General features: G+C 51.4%; 9 protein-coding genes across 9 annotated transcripts; 7 read left to right on the top strand and 2 right to left on the bottom strand.

Moving 5' to 3' along the window:
• Positions 1–1,912: 1,912 nt before the first annotated feature.
• On the bottom strand, positions 1,913–3,454 carry GL50803_00137703 (Ankyrin repeat protein 1; the record flags this gene model as incomplete). Its single annotated transcript, XM_001708837.1, has 1 exon — positions 1,913–3,454. The coding sequence occupies one exon, from the start codon at positions 3,452–3,454 to the stop codon at positions 1,913–1,915; it is 1,542 nt and encodes a 513-aa protein (XP_001708889.1).
• Positions 3,455–7,318: 3,864 nt separating this feature from the next.
• On the top strand, positions 7,319–8,050 carry GL50803_0013495 (uncharacterized protein; the record flags this gene model as incomplete). Its single annotated transcript, XM_038045720.1, has 1 exon — positions 7,319–8,050. The coding sequence occupies one exon, from the start codon at positions 7,319–7,321 to the stop codon at positions 8,048–8,050; it is 732 nt and encodes a 243-aa protein (XP_037902272.1).
• A 103-nt stretch (positions 8,051–8,153) lies between these two features.
• On the top strand, positions 8,154–8,747 carry GL50803_003934 (uncharacterized protein; the record flags this gene model as incomplete). Its single annotated transcript, XM_001708840.1, has 1 exon — positions 8,154–8,747. One exon carries the CDS (start codon positions 8,154–8,156, stop codon positions 8,745–8,747), a length of 594 nt encoding a protein of 197 aa, XP_001708892.1.
• Positions 8,748–8,778: 31 nt separating this feature from the next.
• Positions 8,779–11,586, bottom strand: GL50803_0016021 (uncharacterized protein; the record flags this gene model as incomplete). Its single annotated transcript, XM_038045847.1, has 1 exon — positions 8,779–11,586. The coding sequence occupies one exon, from the start codon at positions 11,584–11,586 to the stop codon at positions 8,779–8,781; it is 2,808 nt and encodes a 935-aa protein (XP_037902271.1).
• A 42-nt stretch (positions 11,587–11,628) lies between these two features.
• On the top strand, positions 11,629–12,279 carry GL50803_001695 (Rab11; the record flags this gene model as incomplete). Its single annotated transcript, XM_001708841.1, has 1 exon — positions 11,629–12,279. One exon carries the CDS (start codon positions 11,629–11,631, stop codon positions 12,277–12,279), a length of 651 nt encoding a protein of 216 aa, XP_001708893.1.
• Positions 12,280–12,414: 135 nt separating this feature from the next.
• Positions 12,415–14,826, top strand: GL50803_00115571 (uncharacterized protein; the record flags this gene model as incomplete). The annotated part of the gene is made up of 1 exon (XM_038045685.1): positions 12,415–14,826. The coding sequence occupies one exon, from the start codon at positions 12,415–12,417 to the stop codon at positions 14,824–14,826; it is 2,412 nt and encodes an 803-aa protein (XP_037902270.1).
• A 19-nt stretch (positions 14,827–14,845) lies between these two features.
• Positions 14,846–15,481, top strand: GL50803_00135885 (Histidine phosphatase superfamily protein; the record flags this gene model as incomplete). Its single annotated transcript, XM_001708843.1, has 1 exon — positions 14,846–15,481. The coding sequence occupies one exon, from the start codon at positions 14,846–14,848 to the stop codon at positions 15,479–15,481; it is 636 nt and encodes a 211-aa protein (XP_001708895.1).
• Positions 15,482–16,092: 611 nt separating this feature from the next.
• On the top strand, positions 16,093–18,339 carry GL50803_007706 (uncharacterized protein; the record flags this gene model as incomplete). Its single annotated transcript, XM_001708844.1, has 1 exon — positions 16,093–18,339. The coding sequence occupies one exon, from the start codon at positions 16,093–16,095 to the stop codon at positions 18,337–18,339; it is 2,247 nt and encodes a 748-aa protein (XP_001708896.1).
• Positions 18,340–18,432: 93 nt separating this feature from the next.
• Positions 18,433–22,908, top strand: GL50803_0016975 (DNA topoisomerase II; the record flags this gene model as incomplete). Its single annotated transcript, XM_001708845.1, has 1 exon — positions 18,433–22,908. One exon carries the CDS (start codon positions 18,433–18,435, stop codon positions 22,906–22,908), a length of 4,476 nt encoding a protein of 1,491 aa, XP_001708897.1.
• Between the last annotated feature and the right edge of the window lie 19 nt (positions 22,909–22,927).

Below are 22,927 nucleotides of genomic sequence, written 5' to 3'. Positions count from 1 at the left end.
GCTGCCGCCCCATGGGGCTCCTCTCCCACGGGCCCCCTCGACCCGGACTCCTCAGAGGGGATCAGGGTAGCGTACGGGCTGCACCCTGGAGGGACACGAGCCCCCTGTTCTGCAGCCAGCGGAGAGCACGGGCATCTCTCCCAAGGTAACTGACGACGAGATGACCCGGGGGTCCGTCCATGGGTTCTCGAGGTCTCCTGGACCTCGCCTAGATCTGCGTACTGGAGGTCCTCATCCCCAAGAACGAGGCAAGCATAACCTGTGGAGCGACCACGACGGCTCTTCACAGATACTGCCGGGCCATCTGAAGTCTCAGGCACTGGACACTGGGGCCTGCATGCACATATAGTATGCGCTCGTATGCGCACACGAGACTGAGGAAGCCAGGCGGTCTCGCTCGATTACAGGGCGCCCTCAACAGCAGCCCCGGTCCTGCACAGTCTCGATCAGGGGAACGTGCCCCTCGCTCTAAGGAGCTACACGAGACCTTCCTCTGGCCACAGCACACATGGACTCAGTCCCGTGCAGTGTTCCTCAGGGACCCTCTAGGTATGCTCCTATGCTGCGCTGGACGGAACGCGCTCACTAAGCAGCTGAAGGAGGTGCCCCCTCAGTGCCTGCGCCGACGACGTACTGATCCTGCGCGACGACAACAACGAGGCAATGAGGTTGGCAAACCCACGGACTGACGATCAACACAGACAACTTAAGAGCACCGAGGGGGTAGGAGGGCTCCTTCCTGGGTGTCCGGTCTCGAGGAGCGGCTACCCACGGCCTCCAAGGAGATAGAGAGGGTAACGAAAAGGTTGCAACTGTGTCAATCGCCCACCACCCAAGCCAAGCTGATCTGGATAGACTCACCACGCGACCCCTACGGATCCCTCGGAGGGCAGGCCTGCCCTCTGGACGCCCGGCTCGAGCAACAGCGGACCGAGCTCCTGGCTACGCAGGACAGCGGCAGTCGGGAGTCCACCACAAGCAGCTGCGCGGTGCTTGACACCTCGACGTGAGACGTGGCACATGGGCAGGCTGCCAGCGGGACAGCCTCGTGGTGAGCAACGCATCGTACACGAAACGTGCCCTGGTCGCTCCGATGCTTCAGATAACGCCTCTCGGAGAGCTGTGACCGGGCCAGCCTCTCCGGCTGAACGACTCATGGCTCCACGTACACTCTGCGGTACGGATGGGTGCAGACCACACCAGCCGAGCCGGCACACTGCACAGGGTGTGGACCTGCGAGTGTGTACTGGCTGCTGACCACCTGGCACCACAGGTGCACTGCGGTTCATGAGCAGAAGGGCGAGCCGGGCGTCTCCTCCGCGCCAACCAGGGGTCGACATGAGGGTCCACGGGCACACGCTATAATCCAGGAGGACGCATGGCGAACGCACCCCGACGGTAGGATCGATGGTCCACTCCATGAGGAGGCGAGAAGGAACCCGAGTCGGCATTCCGAGGCCATGACACATGCGATCTTCGTCGTGGAGCACTACACCCTCAAGGCCAGACCGCCACGACTTGCGACAGGGCCCTGGGGCAGCGGTACCCACCAGGCGCCAGGCAGCAGCCGGCCCCATGGAGGTTGAGCAAAGGAAGGGAGAAGTCCATCGAAGGCGCTGTGGAAAACTAGCAACAGCACGAAAGGGAGCCAAACAACATTAAACCTCTTCTTTTCCCATCAGAGCTGGACGGAGTCTGAATTTCGAATGTCGGATTTTGGATGGTAAACAAGGAAGGACCTATCTGATGAGGTGGCGGATCGCGCGATGGACTTACTCGGACAGCGGCTAGCAAACCAGCCTCGGTGAAACAGAGAGTAAACGCGTAGAGTACCACTAGACATCAAGAGAGATAATGTACGATCCATAACTAGCGTGGAGTGCAGCAAAAGGGTCTGTCATTCACTCTGGGATCAGCTTGAAAGGATGTCTACTATCTCTTTGTGATCCTTCTTCTTAGCGATGTCGAGAGCAGTGGTACCAGGCGAGTGACCATGGCAGCTGCAGGTTGTCTTCAGATCTTTCTCGGTTTCCTTAAGAAGCCTTGCACACTCCACGGTGTTGCTATATGCTGCGTTCATAAGGGCGGTCCAGCCCTTGGTCGTTTGCATGCCGCCTTCGTCCTTCATTAGGAGCCTGACGCACTCTGGATGATCATTGCGTGCTGCCCACATGAGGGCAGTCTGATGATCGTTATTCTTCATACGAGTTTCTTGCTTGAGCAGCTCTACAATCGCTTCGTGCCCTCGTGCTGCTGCATACATAAGCGCTGTCCACCCACCAGCATCCTGGCTTCCCTTCATATGAAGGTTGTTTCTGACTGCGTCAATATCGCCACGGTAAGCGGCATATATGAGATCCGTCCACCCTGAAATGTCGCCCTCGTGCTTTACCAGGAGCTCAACGCACTTAGAATAGTCCACCAGGGGGTCATTGGAACGATTGCACCGTGCCGCGAATATGAGAGCGGTCCAACCGCCTACTTTCTCTCCCTTTTCGTGCTCTGCTAGCAGTTCTACTATTTCTGCGTATCCATGTGCCGCAGCCATCATCAGAGCTGTTCCTTTGCGCATGTACCATCCGCTTATTGTGACCTCTTTGTATGTTTTTCTTCCCCTCTGGATGGGTAAGAGTGCTTTTACAGCCTCCACGTCATTTCTACCAACAGCTCGCATGAGCGCCGTGATGCCGTTCTCATCAATAGGATCAATAAGCTCTACGATATCTCTATGTCCTGCCCTCGCAGCAAGTACTAACGCAGTGTTACCATCATTATTCTTCTCATCTTTGCTAGATAAATATCTTCTGGCTACTTTGACATCACCGATGAAAGCAGCACACATCAAGGGAGTCCACGAGGGGGATTCATGTCCGCGGAGAAGCAGAGCGATGTCCGTATGTTTGTTTTTGAGGGCATGCACGAACGCTGTGTTGTCGTCCTTATCCTTCATTCCCTTCTGGAGTGGTATAAGCAATTCCACCATTTCGGCGTCTCTATCGGTAGCAGCCCGCATGAGCGCCGTGATGCCGTTCTCATCGGTTGGGTTTTCGTGAGGTATAAGTATTTTGGCAATCTCAAGAGACCCACCCTTGAGAGCGTAGTACAGAGCAGTATGACCCTGGTCATCAACCATCTTCTTTCCATACTCCACTAACATCTCCACTACCTCTTTATGCCCGTTCATAGCAGCCCACATAAGGGCTGTCCTACCATTGACGTCCCTTTCTTCACACTCATCAAGGTGCTCCATGACCCTGTTCACGCTCCCAAGAGCAGCGGCACAAATGAGGTCAGTCCAGCCAACGTACTTTGAAAGTACCCTCATTATCTCTTTGTGCCCATTCACGATAGCCCATGCAAGGTCAGCCTCTCCATCTAAGAGACGGGCTTCTACGCTCGACCTACCACCAGCTTCAAGACTGCTACGCCCATCATCGAGTTTGGCTAAAGACATTTTTGTTTTAATTGCTGTAAACGGAATGTGTGTGACGGTAAATATTTTATAATTCACATTATCTTGTTTATAGCTCACCGTAGTCAGAGTATATGCTCCGCTGGGTGGTTGTACCCTTCTTACTCTGTATAATTAGTTTGTAGCACACAGTGCTTAGTGTATATATGGCTTCGAATTCTGGCTCCAAGCACACGGTAGATTATATAACGCTGTAGCTGACTGGGACTCCTGCGCAACTTGTGTAAGATAGAGCAGTTAATAAAATCCAAGGAGTTAGGTAAACTTTCCTTTACGAAACAACGGTATCCACTTGTAGTTTACCCTATTCTGGGCCGTAACTGCCTATGGATTCGTCCCTATCAAGTGGATTGCCGTGTCAGTACATGTATCCCATATTGTAGATAGTTCCAAGAGTTACTCTCTGTTTCACCGAGGCTGGTTTGCTAGCCGCTGTCCGAGTAAGTCCATCGCGCGATCCGCCACCTCATCAGATAGGTCCTTCCTTGTTTACCATCCAAAATCCGACATTCGAAATTCAGACTCCGTCCAGCTCTGATGGGAAAAGAAGAGGTTTAATGTTGTTTGGCTCCCTTTCGTGCTGTTGCTAGTTTTCCACAGCGCCTTCGATGGACTTCTCCCTTCCTTTGCTCAACCTCCATGGGGCCGGCTGCTGCCTGGCGCCTGGTGGGTACCGCTGCCCCAGGGCCCTGTCGCAAGTCGTGGCGGTCTGGCCTTGAGGGTGTAGTGCTCCACGACGAAGATCGCATGTGTCATGGCCTCGGAATGCCGACTCGGGTTCCTTCTCGCCTCCTCATGGAGTGGACCATCGATCCTACCGTCGGGGTGCGTTCGCCATGCGTCCTCCTGGATTATAGCGTGTGCCCGTGGACCCTCATGTCGACCCCTGGTTGGCGCGGAGGAGACGCCCGGCTCGCCCTTCTGCTCATGAACCGCAGTGCACCTGTGGTGCCAGGTGGTCAGCAGCCAGTACACACTCGCAGGTCCACACCCTGTGCAGTGTGCCGGCTCGGCTGGTGTGGTCTGCACCCATCCGTACCGCAGAGTGTACGTGGAGCCATGAGTCGTTCAGCCGGAGAGGCTGGCCCGGTCACAGCTCTCCGAGAGGCGTTATCTGAAGCATCGGAGCGACCAGGGCACGTTTCGTGTACGATGCGTTGCTCACCACGAGGCTGTCCCGCTGGCAGCCTGCCCATGTGCCACGTCTCACGTCGAGGTGTCAAGCACCGCGCAGCTGCTTGTGGTGGACTCCCGACTGCCGCTGTCCTGCGTAGCCAGGAGCTCGGTCCGCTGTTGCTCGAGCCGGGCGTCCAGAGGGCAGGCCTGCCCTCCGAGGGATCCGTAGGGGTCGCGTGGTGAGTCTATCCAGATCAGCTTGGCTTGGGTGGTGGGCGATTGACACAGTTGCAACCTTTTCGTTACCCTCTCTATCTCCTTGGAGGCCGTGGGTAGCCGCTCCTCGAGACCGGACACCCAGGAAGGAGCCCTCCTACCCCCTCGGTGCTCTTAAGTTGTCTGTGTTGATCGTCAGTCCGTGGGTTTGCCAACCTCATTGCCTCGTTGTTGTCGTCGCGCAGGATCAGTACGTCGTCGGCGCAGGCACTGAGGGGGCACCTCCTTCAGCTGCTTAGTGAGCGCGTTCCGTCCAGCGCAGCATAGGAGCATACCTAGAGGGTCCCTGAGGAACACTGCACGGGACTGAGTCCATGTGTGCTGTGGCCAGAGGAAGGTCTCGTGTAGCTCCTTAGAGCGAGGGGCACGTTCCCCTGATCGAGACTGTGCAGGACCGGGGCTGCTGTTGAGGGCGCCCTGTAATCGAGCGAGACCGCCTGGCTTCCTCAGTCTCGTGTGCGCATACGAGCGCATACTATATGTGCATGCAGGCCCCAGTGTCCAGTGCCTGAGACTTCAGATGGCCCGGCAGTATCTGTGAAGAGCCGTCGTGGTCGCTCCACAGGTTATGCTTGCCTCGTTCTTGGGGATGAGGACCTCCAGTACGCAGATCTAGGCGAGGTCCAGGAGACCTCGAGAACCCATGGACGGACCCCCGGGTCATCTCGTCGTCAGTTACCTTGGGAGAGATGCCCGTGCTCTCCGCTGGCTGCAGAACAGGGGGCTCGTGTCCCTCCAGGGTGCAGCCCGTACGCTACCCTGATCCCCTCTGAGGAGTCCGGGTCGAGGGGGCCCGTGGGAGAGGAGCCCCATGGGGCGGCAGCTACTCTTCGCCGGGGGTCCTTCATGCGCTCGGTGGCCTATTCTTGTTCGGAACCTTCTGGTGGGTGTTGCTCATGTAGCGGTCCACAGTGTGACGAGGTGCATCTCCTCTGCCATCTCCATCCTTTCGCGCAGTAGCACCTTGCACTTGCTGTCTGTGCCGCAGTACATTTGGACAGCTCTGGCTCCAGTGAGTTTTGTGCAGAGCGGGCAGATGCTCGTCCTGCTCATGCTTGAGTGACTGTCATCTGGTGCCGCTCAACATGGGGTGTTCTGCTTCGGCTAGATGCTTCCTGGGCGCCGTCCTAGGTTGACGCATTTAGATCAGCGAACAGGTAGGATTCCCTCGATCTGATGTCAGCCAGCGTGCTCAGAAACGCACCCAATCTCTCAGCTAAGACGTGCATCAGCTCTACACCCTTTATCAGGTGCTCATGTGTGCACATGAGGTCTCTGCTCTTGTTATGGCGTCGAGACATCTTCTTTGTGAGAGCTGCAGCATCCACAGTGTATCGGTACGAGTCGTGATCTATGCATCCCTTGGATTTGTGACTGAACCCGGGACAGCTGGTGATAGAGAGTTCCGTTTTTTCTGGGAGCACAAGACACAGAGAGAACGGATCTGTTTCCTGCTGCATGGTAGAGGCCACCCAGTTCTATCATGCCCTGGTTATGGTAATGGCGTTCTGGTTTTCATCTTTGCTAATCCTAATCAGATGTGACTCTGGCGACGAGAACTAAGAGCTGTATCTGAAGACTTCCAAGGAGCTTGAAGGTGCTCCGGTCTAGCGTCGTCTTTACTGGAGGGGATAACAGGCAACAGTGGTGGCCCATGTGGAACGCCTGCACTTGGACACCAGGGTTTGGTGTAGTATGATCTGAAATACTAGCCGATCACAAAGGCATGGAAGGGCAACAGGGGGCCTTCGACTGGGGCATTGCTTGACGAATGAGGCTGCGTAGAGAGGGCCCGAGGCGGGAGAGACGCTTCCAAATGTATCGCTCGAGCTCCTTACCCGTGGAAAAGCTCTTCAAACGGGAGATGCAGGGATGCCGCTCACAGCCTTTGGCGCCGTGGACAACGTAACGGAGACAAGTCGGGAGGTTCCTAGAGGCGTAGTCCCGTCGACGAAGTGGCGCGTTCGTGAGCCGTTTCTGTATTCTTTAAGCGACTCAGTTAGGGAGAGTTTTACTGATAACGTCAGCCATCTTGGGGCCCGTCACTGCAGCATGCTCTCTTCAGCAGGGAGTTTCACTGAGGCGGTGGGTGTGAGGGCCCCTCCTTTCATGCCTGTGGTACCGCTCATCCTACAAAGGCGCAGAGGGTCGGGTGCTGGGGTGCCCGCCTTCTTCCGTTTTCGCCAGAGATACGCGGCACCGAAGCATTGAAACTGAGTGAGAGAGGCCGTCCAGCGCGGCGGTTCGCATGAGTGACCTATTTCTGTCTCCTGGTATGGTCAGGGATTAAAGGAGCTTGCTTGTATGAATTCAGAAGCGCGCCTATAGACAGGAAACTTAGCGGAGTAGCACTGGAATTGACTGGTTAGTGGAGTGAACTCAGGATGTAAAATGTATAACAAAAACCTCCAATTTAAGGCGACAGATCTGACATCTAGCGGTGTCAGTGGTGCCATGCAGCCTCATTACACTCAGGGAGACCATGTGCAGCCACTGTCCCGCGAAATGAAACGCATAGTAGATGGGAATGTACGTCCCTTTTACTCTAGTCTTTTCCTTGATCCAGAGGAGGCGCAATATTTACAGCACTTGGCAGAGAGGCGCAGAGAGTCTAGATTGGCCTTTCTGATGCGTCAAGAGGAAACCAAAAGAAACATCCGAAATCAATCCCTTATTGTTAAGGACTGGGCAAAAAGGGCGCCAAGGGCCAGCGGACAGAGTGCAGATGGATGGTCCAAATACCGCTTGTCAATTGAAAGGCAGAGCAGGGAGATTCAGGATGTTGAGGTCGACGATCGTGAGTCCTTTACGATCCCTGCGCGTCCAAAGCCAGGGTCACAAGTAACTCAGTTTCAGAGGTCGATACAAAAGAAGACAGCATCGCTATTTGATGAAAAGGCCCCAGTTCAGAAAGGATTAGCAACATGTCGCCCACTGTTTCCTATTGCAGGGCCTCAAACTGTCACAGAAGGTGACTCCGCAAGAAGTGCTAGCCCTTGTTATACAAGGCTTTCAGAGATAGGCGCGCGGTACTCCAGAGAGAAGCTTGAAAGCCCATTGAACCGATGTCTTACAATTGACGCCGAACAGATTTTGTCAAGCATGCAGCGCCATGAAGATCGGTTTAGTGCAAGATTAGTGTCACTTAGTAAGCCGAATCCCTTAACAAACACGGAGCCGCCATGATCGGCAGCGCCGAATGGAATCCAAGGTACCTTGTGCGCCAATTATTGATCCTTAAATATCTATAATTCAAAAAATCCCGCAGGACACGAATTTTGAGGAGGGAATGCGCTACTACCATACGGAAGAGGACAACCTACGCGAAAATGATTTTGTCAACTCCACTGGAGCTCTCAAAATGAGTGGCTATGCAAATACGACTCGCACCCAAAGGCACGGTTGCCCGGCCGATGAGCACGACAAGGACTTTTCGCGGACACTTAAGGACACAGCGCCCAAGTATTACGAGCAGCCAGCTCCAGTGAAGCAGCGCACAGAAAAGCTCGACATAACGTTTAACCTACGACCGCAATGCAAGACTCACACAACGAAGTTTGCGGGTGTGGGAGACCTAACAGTCCCGGAGGGTCCAGTTTTGGCAACTGCAGGGAGAGTTCAGAGCATTGCAAAGAGGTATGACCGGATCCACAAAGAGCAGGACGAGACGGGAAGGATTAGTTTGGGTAGCACACCGCTGAATACACAAGAGATGTGCGCCCAGGTGAAGCCCCGCAAGTACAACTTCAACTCCATGCAGCAAGACATTGGAGCAGGAAACTATTCGGTGCATCAGACGACCTGCGTTCAAAACCCGGTCCTCAAGACAAAGAATCCCCAAACGTCGTATTGGACCCCGTGCGGAGACATTTTTGAGAATTAGTTTGCGGTCAGTAAATCACCCGAGCACACGCCTAGCTCTGACTTGTCATGAAGAGCAACAGCAACTCCAAGAAGAGTCTGCGCTCCGCCTTGTCCATGACTGACACTACTATCTCCGTTTCAGACGTTTTAAGGTGGACAACTCCTGATTTTCCGGACCCAACCAGCTCGGCAGTCTGTATGTCTTTGAAGAGCATCGCAGTCTTTGTTTTGTGTTTAAGTTTGTCAAACCACGTGACGGTGAGAGCGGAGGCATGCATATTGACTGTAGCAGTGAGCCCAACGGTATTGCATATCTGGCGACAATCGTGGGCTGCGCATAAGCCTTTGTCAAGAGCAAGAAGAAGCTCTTGCACATTGTATTTTTGCTTCTCATACTCACTAGCATACCAAACTCTAAACTTGTTAACAAACCCGCACTTAGACTCGCGTGGGTCAGCAGACGTTTGCGCCATGTACGACGCGAGCTTTGTTCTCCGAGACTCAGATATGGACAACGTACTGATAGGTATACAGGGTACGGATGCGCTATGCTTGGCCTGTTCTACAAAGTCACCTTCTGCTAATGTTTCATTTAGTTCCACGTTTGGTTCTGCTGGATACGGACTTGACCACTCGTCCGAGTTTGGAGCTGCCTCCTCAAAAGAGGAAAAGGGGGAATCCTGGGTGGTGACCTTTTGAGGTGGAGTTGATCCCCAGCTATCAGAAGTGATTGAACATTGATGTCCAGGTGCTAGCTCTTGAATATTGGGCTGTATCTCAGATGGCTGCATGTCTCCATCATCTGAATTACTGACGCTGCCTCTTATTAATGATAGGTCTACATGATCTGAGGCTTCGCACTTGGAATAAACTGAATCATGCCCATGAGATACCATCTCAGGCGGAGTATGTTGCTCTGATGTCCTCTGTCTCACAATTTCAGACTCATCAATAACAAACATTCCTGCCGAGAAGGGAGGAGCTAGGGCAAAGGAGTGATCCGAAGGAGCCGTTATAGGAACGGACCTTACCACTTCTGGTTGTATGTCACTAGCTTCTAATTGAACCCCGTCAACGTTTGCACCATCATCGACCGCCATAGTTTCTGGATTTGTTTCAGTAGCCAAAGGTATTTCTGGCTGTGTCTTCGGCTCCTGTTTGAAGAACGGAGAAACCGGGATTGCCGAGTTATCTGTGCGAATGAACGCAGAGAGCAAGGCAGACATCGCCAAGGGTCGTTCTGTATCTGCATTGGCTGAACGAAACACGTGCTCAGCCTTCGGCGACGGAACATCTGGATTCTTGTGACACTGGGAAGCTATGCTGGATGTCTTTTTTATCAGGAGGTCAGCCGAGACCTCATCATCGGAGGAGAAGGTATATGTGATAGAATCTAAACAAGGATTAGACGTGTCGCGGTCTTGGGAATAGACAATTTCTGATGCATTAAGAAATGTATTGGTGAATTGCACTGAATCTTTTTCCTTTGCTGAGGACATAGGGACATACCGGGTTGTGACAGAATGGCGGCTAGCTGCGATAGCAATAGGCAGCTCATGTGCAGATGAAGAGACACTATCCAGAACATAGGGGACAATATCTTCATAATTCTGAGAGTATGCCTTTAAGGCACCTTCCACAATGTCATTGCATGCATACGAAAATCCAATTCTATCGGATTCTTCCTTAGTGAGTTTCGGTTTGTCGGAGAAAGTGTGTGGTAGCAGCGATAAGATAGAGTATTTGTCCATAAACTGAGTGTCTCGCTCAAGCAGTCTGGAGGATATACCTCTACCATAGTATGCTAGAGGCGGATCAAAAAGAAGGTGAATGCCAGCAAGCGTGGATGCTCTTCGCAAATCTTCTAGGGATGCCACTGTTAAGCGGTTCCCTATCAGATTAATTGATCTAAGAGAGCTTTCCTTCATAGATTGGAGTATTTGCTTTAGAAAGGAAACACACTTATCTGTCATACCAGTACAGGCCAGGTTGATAAATTCTAATGAAAAGCGGTGTTTTGCTACAAGGAGCTTATCTATAACTTGGCTGATATAATAAAGGCCTATGTCCTTAATTGGTGTACCGGAAAGATCTATAGTCTGCACTTGAGGTAGTTGTAAGATGTTGTATATAATTTGCCGCATATCGCCCTCCCAGCTACTGGTAGCGCTGGGATTGCTGGTAGCTGTCCTGCATAAGTTTGACAAAGATAAATAACTCAGGTACTCTTGCTCGTACAAAAGGTCCGTCAGGTTGACAAGAGTAGGTGGCTGCAGGGAAACACCAGTGAGATCAAGAGTTTGTATCCGTGTGGTCCTGGCGATAAACGCACAAAGAGCATCAGATTCGCCAAGCCTGTAGCAATTGCGGAGAGAAAGCGACACCAGAGGAAAAGGAGCATCGGCCTCCTCCATGATTGTAACGACCTCACTGAAGAACCGGTCACTAACTAGTGTGTAAGAAAGGTCCAAGTGTAACAAGTTGGAAAGGTCAAGCACCGGAAGAATTCCAGTCAACGCGGATGTCGACACGCTAGTCTGTGAAAAGTCCAGACCATAGACCACAGCTCCTGCCGAGCTATACGACAGCATAGTCGCCACATCCAGAATGTCATTCTCTGTGAAAGCGGTTCCGCAAAAGTCCAGGAAGATATAGCATGACTTGCTCTTCAGCAGCTTAGCGATCTCATGAAGGTCATTTCTGGAGAGTGCATCCGAGGAAAGCTGGAGGTGTAGGTGGAGACCGACTTGTGTCTGCCAGGACATCAGGAGGCCCTCGAAGTCGCTAAGACTTCTGATGATGTAGCGCTCAGATGGCGCGTTTGTAGGTGCAGAGCCATTACCTGTGTCCGGGCGCATCTCTATGAAGGATGGGTCAATAAAGTTCGATCAAAAAATCGGATGACTGACGCGTACGACCATCTTTATAAACTGATTCTTATTGGGGACTCTGCAGTCGGTAAATCAAACATCCTCTCGAGGTTCACCAGCAACAAGTTCAATGCAAGCTCGGCGGCGACCATTGGGGTTGAGTTCACAACGAAAACCTTGACTGTCGAAGTTCAAGGAAAGATGATTTCGACGAGGCTCCAGTGCTGGGACACTGCCGGCCAGGAGCGCTACCGCTCGATCACGTCTTCCTACTATCGCGGAGCCCATGGGTGTTTGCTCGTTTTTGATGTCACAAAGCGCACATCGTTTGAACACTGCACAGAGTGGTTGACGGAGCTTAGAAACGCGTCGGCAAACTCCACGGCCTGCAAAGTCATCCTTGTCGGTAATAAGGTCGATCTCAGGCACTTGCGCGAGGTCACGACGGAGGAGGCGACGGCGTTTGCCCAGCAGCAAGGCCTTTCGTACATTGAGACGTCTGCCTCATCTGGCCACGGTATCGATGATGCATTCAAGCAGCTCGTTACTGAACTAGCCGTCGTCGAGCTGGCCAATACAGCCGTAGCAGGGGCTCAGCGCCAGCTTCCGGTGGGAGTAGCCCCCATCTCCCAGGTTAGTCTTAATAATGCAGCAAAGACTAAGCAAAAGAAGCGTTGCTGAGCCTGATTCCCCGCCAAGTAAACTCTAATTGTCGTCACAAGCATTCTCAATTGCACCAGTGCAAAGATTTTTGACGCGATTATTTTGTGATAGAACAGGAGACTGGATTCGCTTTCCATCCGGGCAGAGTCGGATATGATCCTGCTTGACAATCGCATGCGCGAGGCCCCTTCCGAGATTCAGGTGGGAGAGCCGTTCCCCATTAGCTTTCAGTCGCATGAGTCCAGCGAGTCCGCGCTTCTTTCCACGGAGCTGCAGCTAAAGGCTCTCGTAGACGACGGGAGTTGTGAGAACCTGGACGTAGAACCCAAGGATAGTGACCACCTCATAAAGAGCGCCGTGAACACGACTCTCAGCTCTAAGGCACACGCCAGCACACAATCGGTGGCATTGTTTGCCTCACCTCGCAAACCGGCAGAGCAGACCTCCGCCACTTGCACCTCAGAGAGTCAGATCGACTCTATCCAGAACGACACATTGGCTGTTGGTAAGCACGTTGCAGTCGGGCAAGCTCACTCTAGTGCTAGTTTCACGTCCAATACGACAGACCGTGGAAAAGCGAACAATCCGACGCAATCCATAGTTAACACGCTTCTAAATTCTCCTGTGTCCGGGATCTTCGAACACAGTGATCACAGTGACCTGAGCGTCCATAGTACCAAGAGTAGCAAGAGCTGTAACAGTACGCTCCACCAAAGCGTAGTGCATCCAAAGAGCTTCGTCAAAAGCTCCCTATCAGATCAGAAGTCCCATCTGGGACAAAAGGATTATGCGAGCACCCAATCACTTACATCCAGTTGCGAGAGTGCCCTCAGAAACACTCACTCACTGCCACACATATCTCCACTGTGCTCTTCGTTGAGGTCCGTCATACTCAGCGCTAATCCCATTGATGTGGCCGAAACCTCTCCGGAAAGCCAATCGGTGAGCCTTTGCGCAGATGGTATATCCCTTCTGTCCGCACGCCGTGGAAGGGCTATCAGCCAAATAACCCGCCGGGAGCTGCAGACCATTGGGGTGAACTCGGCCGTAGACGATAGTACCACGTCTCTGCACGAAAGGCCGGGATACTGTCCGGTTTGCAAGCTTTTACGTGTTCCTTCGGACTTGCGCCTCACGCAGCGCGCTATGGCCTTGTGCCCCTCTTCCTCTCAGGCTGAAGAGCTTATCCATTACTGTGTGTGTGCCCAAGCAAGCGCCTTTCCAGATGCAGGAGAGTTCACCCATTCTTATTCAGAGCCTGCATGTACTAACTACAGTAACCACTCTATTGACAAGCTCATTCTTTCGTGCTACATACAGAAGGACAACTGCGATGCTAATAGCCACGCCCCGTCCCCTCTTCCTCGCGCTGCTCGTAGTGGGGCATCCTTTGGCCCGGGACCCTTGGTTTCTCAGGAGGATGTTGGCAAGAACAATGACAGAACGGTGTCTGCCAACGATTGTGAGTGTTTACCGAGTCAATTTGTCCTGTCGCACGTATCTGTATCGCACCCTTCCTCAACAGTGGGCCCCTGGATGTTACCCTTCAGCAAAACAAGGTCGCTTGTGCTCACTTACACCGAGAGGCTAATAGTTTCTGCGATCTCGTACCTGTCACTTCGCTCCGGAATATATACCTCAATGCAGGTTCCAAGCGAGGCAGCGGCATCCTGCTTCACGAAATATGAGCAAACGCCAACTGTAATCGGATGTAAGACGAACCAGGTACTTTTGTCTAAAGTAGATACGGTCTGCGAGCCTGGTAAAAAGCACTGTTTAGAAGCTGGGAGTGAGGTAAGAGAGATTGGCGACGACTCTACTAACTCAGTCGGGAGCTCCGGGGCGGAAAGGGTGCGGTTAGCCTGCAGGCACCGAAGGAGGTCTGCCGGTAACACAGGAAATTTCAAGGCAGTGGGCTGGGCAGACGATCTGGGTGGAACGGAGGGGCGCACACAAAAGCCCCGCTATAGCACTTTATCTCATTCAAAGTCCGGGATGCTCACACGATTGCCATATGCAGAGCTCCAAAGACTTGGATACGTAACTCCACTACCGAAGCAACGAAGGACGCCGGTAAAGTGGAAAAAGCCTAGTAAGGTTTTCTTACTTTCTAAGGAAATATCCACCTGCTCGTCTAGAGAGCCGTGCATATCTGTGTGCTCTCTGGCCTTCACGGCGCATGGCGTATTCAACTGTCTGCTGCTTCTGGACATAGGGCTCATTGACTTTTTTCATACAGCACGCATGTTTCGGTGGATTGGCGTTGTAATTACAATCGTTCTAGCAGGAGTTTTAGCATCTATATTGAAGGAGCTCAACACATACCTAGTCTTTGAAGACAAGAGTCCGGGATACGTCTGTGTTCCATATACACGGATATACGTCTCCCCGCGCCAGATCGTGGCTGTCTGTCTGCGCTTCCTCCTGCCGACAGTTTGCTTTATGGCAACAGGAGTGGGGCTAAGCCTGTACCCACAGTCACGTCTTCTGATGCTTCTGTTGGCTCTACTCGAGTGTATGTTCGTCGCAAAAATAAGCAAATTCTCAATTCGGAACATTTCGTAGCCGTAGACAGCCAAAATAAATGCCTGTCAAGCACATCTACCTTGTCCGCCATGGAGAGACAGATTTCAACACGGACCCCGAGCCCCGCATCAGAGGCCACGTTCCCAATCCACTGAACGAAATAGGGCGCCTCCATGCCAAGGAGGCCAGCGCCGCATTGAAGGACGTGAAATTTGATGCCATCTTTTACAGTAGAATTCCCCGTGCCAAGGAAACGGCCGAGGCCATTCGAGCCAATCAGCCCCAAGCTCGTTTTGAGGAGGAGCCCCTTGTTTGTGATATCTCTTGGGGCGACTGGGAGGGAAAGACGTACCTCGAGGCCTTTGGGACGCCCGAGCGCGTGCATCTCTTTAAGACAGACCCTGCGCGCCTCGAGATACCAAATGGAGAAAGCTTCTACTCCGTTCTGGCGCGCCTCGAGGCCCTGGTCCACAAGCTTGAGCGCAGCACCGACGAGACCATCTGCATTGTGTCTCATGGTGCCGTGCTCAACCTTTTCATGTGCTTGATCACCTCCGCCCCGCTGTCGAAGTTTTGGATGTTCTATGGCGATGCATGCTCCATTTCGCAAGTGGATATGCACGACCCTTCGACGTTCCACATCCGCTCATACAACGAGACCCGTCACCTGTCTAAGAGTCTCCCTAGTAAATAGTCGTTAGGTTCTGTGGGGCCTAGTCGACGGGCTCAGATCTCCGTGCAGAACAGGCCCCTGGTAGCGGATGCGTCTGGAGGCGCAGGACGCCTCGCTGGACCCGACGTCCGTGCTCTGGACGAGGATGTCCGTCAGAGCAAGATCCTTCTGCCGTCTCCCAAAGAACAACACAGTTTACTGCGCAGGAAACCGGAGCACTCCAGTAAGTCAATTGATTGGGCCACCCCAAATCGAGTTTTAGTGATTGTCCAAATAATTACTCATCACGCAGACTGAGAGGAATCTGTCCAGAGCAAAGTAGTGGTCTATGGACACAGCCCCAGACATCAGAAGGAGCGCCAGGACATGCAACACGGTGAAAATCTGTAGCTGTTTGAGTCGCATAGTCCAGGAGGAACAAGGGCATGAGTAATTGTAACACGTAGGCACGCCGTTTTAAAAAACCTCCTCTTGGCGTGCGAGGTACCAACATGCCGTTCGCTGACGAATCTGCGCTTCAATCTGGTGAGCTACATGGCGATAGACCGGCCAAGACGTAATATTTTCAACATCTATAAAATGAAATAAACCGTCCACACCGGGCCATATCCTATAAAACCATAAACGTTTTTATGTCTCCAACAATGATAGCAGGCTTTACGTGGGCCGAGACGGTCATAAGTGCCGGGATGGTTGTGATAGCCTCGTTTTTGATGAGGCTGACTCAGACAAACCCGGCTCCCCTGATTGTTTTGATCCTCGTCTTCTTCTTTGCAGACACACATGTTGCCACAACCATAGCGAATGCATGCGCGTGCGCCCTGACACTTCCGGCGTTTATCTTAGACGCCTTCCGACACAAAAAGTACGACGCCTTCTCTCCCTTGCTTCAGTGGGACCTTCTCATCCTCTTTCAGCCCTTCAGTTTGCTCGGCGCTTTGGCAGGATCAATATGTAACGCCATTTTCCCCTCGTGGGTCCTCAACATTTTTGTCTGTCTATTTCTGATCCTAGTCGTCGGAAAACGCATTTCCTACTTATTTTTGATAAAGTCCGATATTGAGGAAGAAAAGGCTCTGCTTCGTCAAGATCAGTTTACTGCAGCCCCACAGCTATATCCGCATGACAATACAGCCAGACACGTAAGGCAGGCGAGTTATCTGCAAAGACTCTCGTCGAACACTAAAACCCAGCACAACTCTATTGCATCCACACGGAAAAGCCCCAGTGTGTGCCTTATTCGGAATGAGCAGATGCACATCTACACCCTTGGACCTACAAATGCACAGATCCCGGAAACCTTCGGTGAGCCAACCACCGGGCCAAAAACCTGTACAAATCAAAGTAGCCTGGCTACTACCGAGTCCCTTGAGCACTCCAAGCTTGTGGAGCAGCTTCTGGAGGGCCACTCCGTGTCAGCATATGAAAGCATGAACTTCGGCCTCACGTCGTCCTCACGTAGTTCTTCGTCAGACAGCGTCGTCAATCAAGCATCTTGCCCCCAGAAGAAGGTCATTCATGGGGTCTCCTTCAAAGACCATCGGAGAAATCTGTCTTTCATGGCTCGCAACAAGCAGAAGACTGTACCCAAATCCATTCCAGTACCTGTCAATGGTCCTAAGAGCAAGGCATCCTCCAGCGCAACACCAACCTCGGCAGTTTCTCAGGGAAAGGTCTTTCAAGCACACACACCTGCAGCAAATCGTCGCACCGACTTCCTTCAACAAAATGAGCATAACTCAGAGAGCGAAATCAAGGAAATAACAGTTCAGCTAACTGAACAAAACAGCATCCAAGACTGCAGAGTCCAGTCTCACAGCGCGCTTGAGCTTATGTGTGAGAGCCGTGAGGTCGTTCCCTCCAAGTCCTTGGCACCAGACTTGGGCGATGCTATGAACAAATCTGGCACCTGCTCTACAAGTAAGGCTGATAAGATGTTACTAGAGGTCTCGGATCCATGTATACATGAAGACAACGCCGAAAATAGCTTTCTTCACAACAATCCTCTAAACGATATACCGAAGGCAATTCCGTTGACAGACAAAGGGACAATTCGAGGGTTTGGGATCTCCCATTTCAACGCCGTTGATCCACTGCGTACATCTATGTTCTGGTTCCTTGAGGTTCTCGTTCTGGCCGCCATCGGGTTGGCCATTCGCTTCAACACTATAAAGGGATCTAGTTGTAATGCATTGCTTGCCACTTTCCTGGGTGTCGCATGTGCGCTGTCTCTTGTCCAGGCAGTGTTCCAGATGGCTGTTATTAGGATCAGGATCAAGGCATTCTATACGCTGGTTAACGAATCACTACTGACAACCAGCACGGACGAGCATATTCGTAGATACAAGCTCACGTGTGGGACCCTCAGGCCCGAGCCCCTAGTGTTCATAAAATCCCATATCAAGATAGCACTATACAGTTTTGCATCTGGCCTGACAGTGTCTCTCGTTGGCTACGGCGGCGACCTTGTCGTTTCAGGTCTGTTTGACAAGCTACAAATGCATAGACGCACTTTTGTGGCGTTGCAGTTTGCATACATCTTTTTCAGCTCTCTCTACGCACTCCTCATGGAGCTGGCTTTTAACATTGTGTGCGTTACTCCAACTGTTACCTATGCCGCTGCTACTCTTGTGGTCGGCCTCCTGGCATATGCGCTCTGCGATCGGCTAATGGAGAGGCTATCCACACGGGGAATTTGCATTATACACATCCTATACTCGGTGTTCTACGTCGTCACCTTCCTTGTCGCCATCTCCTACCTCATCATGTTCTTTGTGTCGGCAGCGACGACCGGACACGTAGGCGGCACAGAGCCCCTATGTTTAGATAAGCGGCCTTATTGCGTCAGCCCTAGAGCCAACGAAACGGCCCAGTTGTGACAGTGTACTGTAAATCAATATTATCGTCCTACAGCTGCTAGCTTGGTGACAGGAAATTTGCTTGGTCACCGAAGTTTGCGATGTAAAAATTAAATGGCCCAGAAGGCGAAGATCCAACGCGTTACGGGCTCGGAGCACGTCCTCTTGCGGCCAGACATGTATGTCGGATCCGTCTCTGCCGCAGAGACTTTCCTCTGGCTTTACGAGCCCGGTCAAGGTCTTTATTACACCAAAGCAAATATAGTACCTGGGCTATGTAAGATCTTCGACGAAATAATTGTCAATGCGTCTGACAACAAGCAGCGAGACTCCGATAGGTCTGCAGAGCACAAGATGACCTATATTAAGTGCAGTGTAGATGTGGCCAGTGGGGCGATCTCAGTTGAAAACGACGGCGTCGAGGGGTTGCTCCACTTTGACGAGAAGGAGAAGATGTACCTTCCGACCCTTGCCTTTGGGATTCTCATGACGTCAAGCAATTATGACGATACAGAGCAGAGGGTCACAGGCGGTCGCAATGGGTATGGGGCGAAGCTTACAAACATCTTCTCAACAAAATTTACGGTACTTCTGCAAGAAAATGGCCAGGTCTTTGAGCAGACGTGGACAGATAACATGAAGAACACCAAGCCGCCACGCATAGAGGACGTCAGGGACAAGAAGAAAAACTTTATCAGATTCAGCTTCACTCCTGATTACATGAAGTTTGGAATGACGTCTGGACTTGACAGGGACCATGCCGCCTACATGATGCGGCGGGCTGTAGACGTGGCCGGCTGCAACATCGGGTTGAAGCTTATCATCAATGGCACAGAGCTGAAAATAGCAAACTTTGAACAATACGCTCGAATGGTATATAGATCTATCAATCCGGAGATCACGCAATTCTACGAAACTAGTAAAGGTGACACTGCTCAGGTCAATACCAATGACTCTGACTCTGATTTGGATATCAAGTCTGCTGCTAAGGCCAAACCAAAAACTAAGAGAACCAAGAAAACTATAGAAACCAACAGCCTTCTGATCCCCGTTGATGATCTCTCCAAACCAAGCGACTGGACGCATGACTATCTCAAAGTTATACCCGTGAATAAATTCTGGGACATAGGGCTAGGATACACCGATAGCGGGGAGCTGGTGCAGGTCTCCTTTGTCAATAGCATCAACACAACCGACGGAGGTACGCATGTCGATGCTATACTAGATCTTATAATGTCCCAGCTTAATGACGTTTTGATAAAGTCGTTCCAGCAGGACGCAAAGAACGCCAAAAAGCTTACAAGGCAGCAGCTAAAGTCGTGCTTGGTTCTGTTTATCCGCTCTCTTGTCGTCAACCCGTCTTTTGATTCTCAAACCAAAATTAGTCTCAAAACAGATAAAGCTGCGCTCCTCCGTAGCCTTGGAAGCACCCAAGCAGAGCTTGCGACCTTGGCGACACAGCTAGTGAAGCGTATACAGGAGATCAGGCCCCTTTGGAATTCGCTTCGGCAAGCATCTTATAACCAGGCAGCAAAACTGTTGACGAAAACAGACGGGTCCAAAACAAGCCAGCTTCTCGGCATCCCTAAGCTCGATGACGCAATCGCTGCTGGGACTCGAGAATCGTCCAAATGCACCTTGATCTTGACCGAGGGAGACTCTGCCAAGGCCCTTGCTGTTGATGGTATTTCGAGCATTGAGGATGGTAAGAAGTATTACGGCGTCTTCCCTCTTCGGGGCAAGGTCATCAACGTGCGAAATGAATCAATTGATAAGGTAAGCAATAACGCGGAGATCACCAATTTGAAGAAGATCCTCGGATTGAAGCAGGGAATGGACTATAGCACTCAGGAGGCCCGTAACACTTTACGATATGGCCACGTCATGATAATGACAGATCAAGACCCCGATGGGTCGCACATTAAAGGACTACTTATAAACCTATTTGATACCTACTGGAATGGTCTTGCAAGGAGCAACAAGTTTCTCGATTTCTTCATCACGCCAATTGTGCGGTGCACGCAAGCCCGCAACATGAAGACATTCTATACCATTCCAGAGTACAAAAAGTGGACGCAGACAGTGACTGATCTTCCAAAGTGGAACATTAATTACTACAAAGGGTTAGGATCCAGCAACACGACCGATGCCAAACAATACTTCCAACAGATAGCAAACAACAGAAAAACCCTTATCTACAACCCAGAGTCTGCTTCAAAGCTGAAGCTGGCCTTCGACAAGAAGCTGGCAGACGACAGAAAGACCTGGATATCGGGCACAGATCCAGACACATATCTTGATCTCTCGCCCACAAAAATCGACATAACGGCGTTTGTTGACAAGGAGCTTGTACTTTACGATATCGAATCTAATCAACGTGCAATTCCGTCGCTCATGGATGGGCTCAAACCTGGTCAGCGAAAAGTGCTGTATGCATGCTTTAAGAGAAACCTGAAGACGAAGCTGAAAGTCTCCCAGTTATCCGGCTTTGTCTCGGACAAGGCGGCATACCATCACGGCGAGGCCTCGCTAAACGGAACCATCGTCAACATGGCGCAGAGCTTCACAGGCAGCAACAATATTGCCTTGCTCTACCCTGCAGGTATTTTTGGGTCCCGCGCACGAGGTGGCAAGGACAGCTCTGCTCCTCGTTACATTTCTACATACTTGGATCCTCTTGCAAGGTATCTTTTCCCAGAACCGGATGATGCTATTATGCAGTATAAGGAAGACGACGGAAAGGTTATCGAGCCGTTTTACTATGCTCCCATCTTGCCTATGGTTCTTATCAATGGCTCTGATGGTATCGGAACAGGGTTTAGCACAACAATACCCCAATTTGATCCTTTAGATATGCTCCATAGTATAAGACTGCGGATCTATGGGAAGACAACCCGCCGCGAGAAGAGGACTCTCAAGCCGTTCTCGAATGGCTGGAAAGGAACAATGACCCATGAATACGATAAGAGTGGCAAATTTGTCCGCTGGAGAATGACAGGGTGTTTTTCAGTGGTGGATCTCAAGACAATACAGATAACGGACCTACCAATCGGTGTGTGGACGGAGTCCTATCGCGAAGAGATAGAGACATGGGTTAAGGGTAACGAAGACGCAGGGACCGCGAAGAAGCCAGCAACCAAGGTCTCTGCAACCACGAAGGGAAAAGCCAAACTAAAGGGAGCCTCTGGTGCTGCAAAGGAGAAGCCGGCCGCTAAGGACCAACTGTATGACTCCGTTACTGGCTATTACAAGGGCATCCATCCAGCCCTCATGAAGGTCATAGACATGAGTGACAACAATACTGTCAATATCATCGTCACTCTTAGTGATGAATGCGCAAGATACCTCATTGGCACCTCTGATGTAGACATAGAGACCTGCAACACAGCGGGGACGGCAAGGTACGATAACATAGTGAAGGGCTTTAAACTCGATGGAAGCATTAGACCGTCGAACATGTGGCTCTACAACGAAAGGAATATGCTATGCCTTTATCACACACCCTTCAAGATCATAGACGCCTTCTACGCTAAAAGATTAGACTTGTACAGAGTGCGGAGGAACAATCAGATAATTGACATGGATGATAGATCATTAATGCTAAATGAAAAGGCGCGGTTCATAAAGCTCATCATCGAGGATAAGCTCAACATAAAGAACGTGCCCCGCGATTCCGTCACAGAGCTGTTATGGGGCAAATACCAGTTCCATCCCTCTCGCAAGCATCGTATAATTCTGCTCAGTCATCGTAATCTGATCAATAAAAGACAGGCACTAAAGATTGATGAGGACTCTGAGAGACCAGAGGAGGACGATGATGCAGACCAGCGAGATCTAGAGAAGCACCTCGAGGCGACTGTGAAGGATCTTATCGGGCCCCAGTTCTTCGATGCCATTAATAGCTGGAGCGGATTCACTGTTCAGGATAGAAACGAGTGCTACGAATACCTCTTACGTATGCCGATTTCTACAATGACTAAAGAGAGCTACAGAAATCTGCTGTCTTCTGCCGAGCTAATAAGAGCAGAGGCCGAAAAGCTCAGGAACACCACGGTGGAGAATATGTGGCTCAGAGACCTTGCAGCGTTCGAAGCAGCCTATGAAGTGGATCGCCACATGGAGCAAACCAAGTCTGCAGAGACACGCCGGCTGACCGTCACAGAGACGATGATCCAGGGCAAGCTAGAGGAATCTGAACGAAAATACAAGGCCATGGATGACCGGGTCGGTGACTCAGACAATGAGATAGAGTACAGTACTACTAGAGACGATCAAGGGCTCAAGATAAAGGGGGAGCCAAAGCCAAAGAAAGAACATGTGCCGAAAACAGCTCCTGCCTCCAAGGCAAAAGTACAAAAACCGGAAGAGGGGCTTGAAACCGCACCTACTGAACCGAAGAGGAAAAGACCGGCCGCAGCACCTGTTGACACCAAGAAGGCCTCTGCAAAGCGTGGGAAGAAGGAGGAGTCGTCCTTTACAGAGTCAGAAACTAGCGCCACAGAATTAGACAGTTCTGTTCTGGAGGACGATTATTCTTATGTCAGCTACACTTACGATGAAGACGATGAAAATGGAGAAGATGACCTTTAAATCTGGTGCGGCGATAGAA

Source organism: Giardia intestinalis, chromosome 5 (genome assembly GCF_000002435.2).
Source record: "Giardia intestinalis strain WB C6 chromosome 5, whole genome shotgun sequence".
NCBI classification, from domain to species: Eukaryota; Fornicata; order Diplomonadida; family Hexamitidae; genus Giardia; species Giardia duodenalis.
Note: the sequence above shows the minus strand (reverse complement) of the source record. Positions and strands in the feature narration are given on the sequence as shown.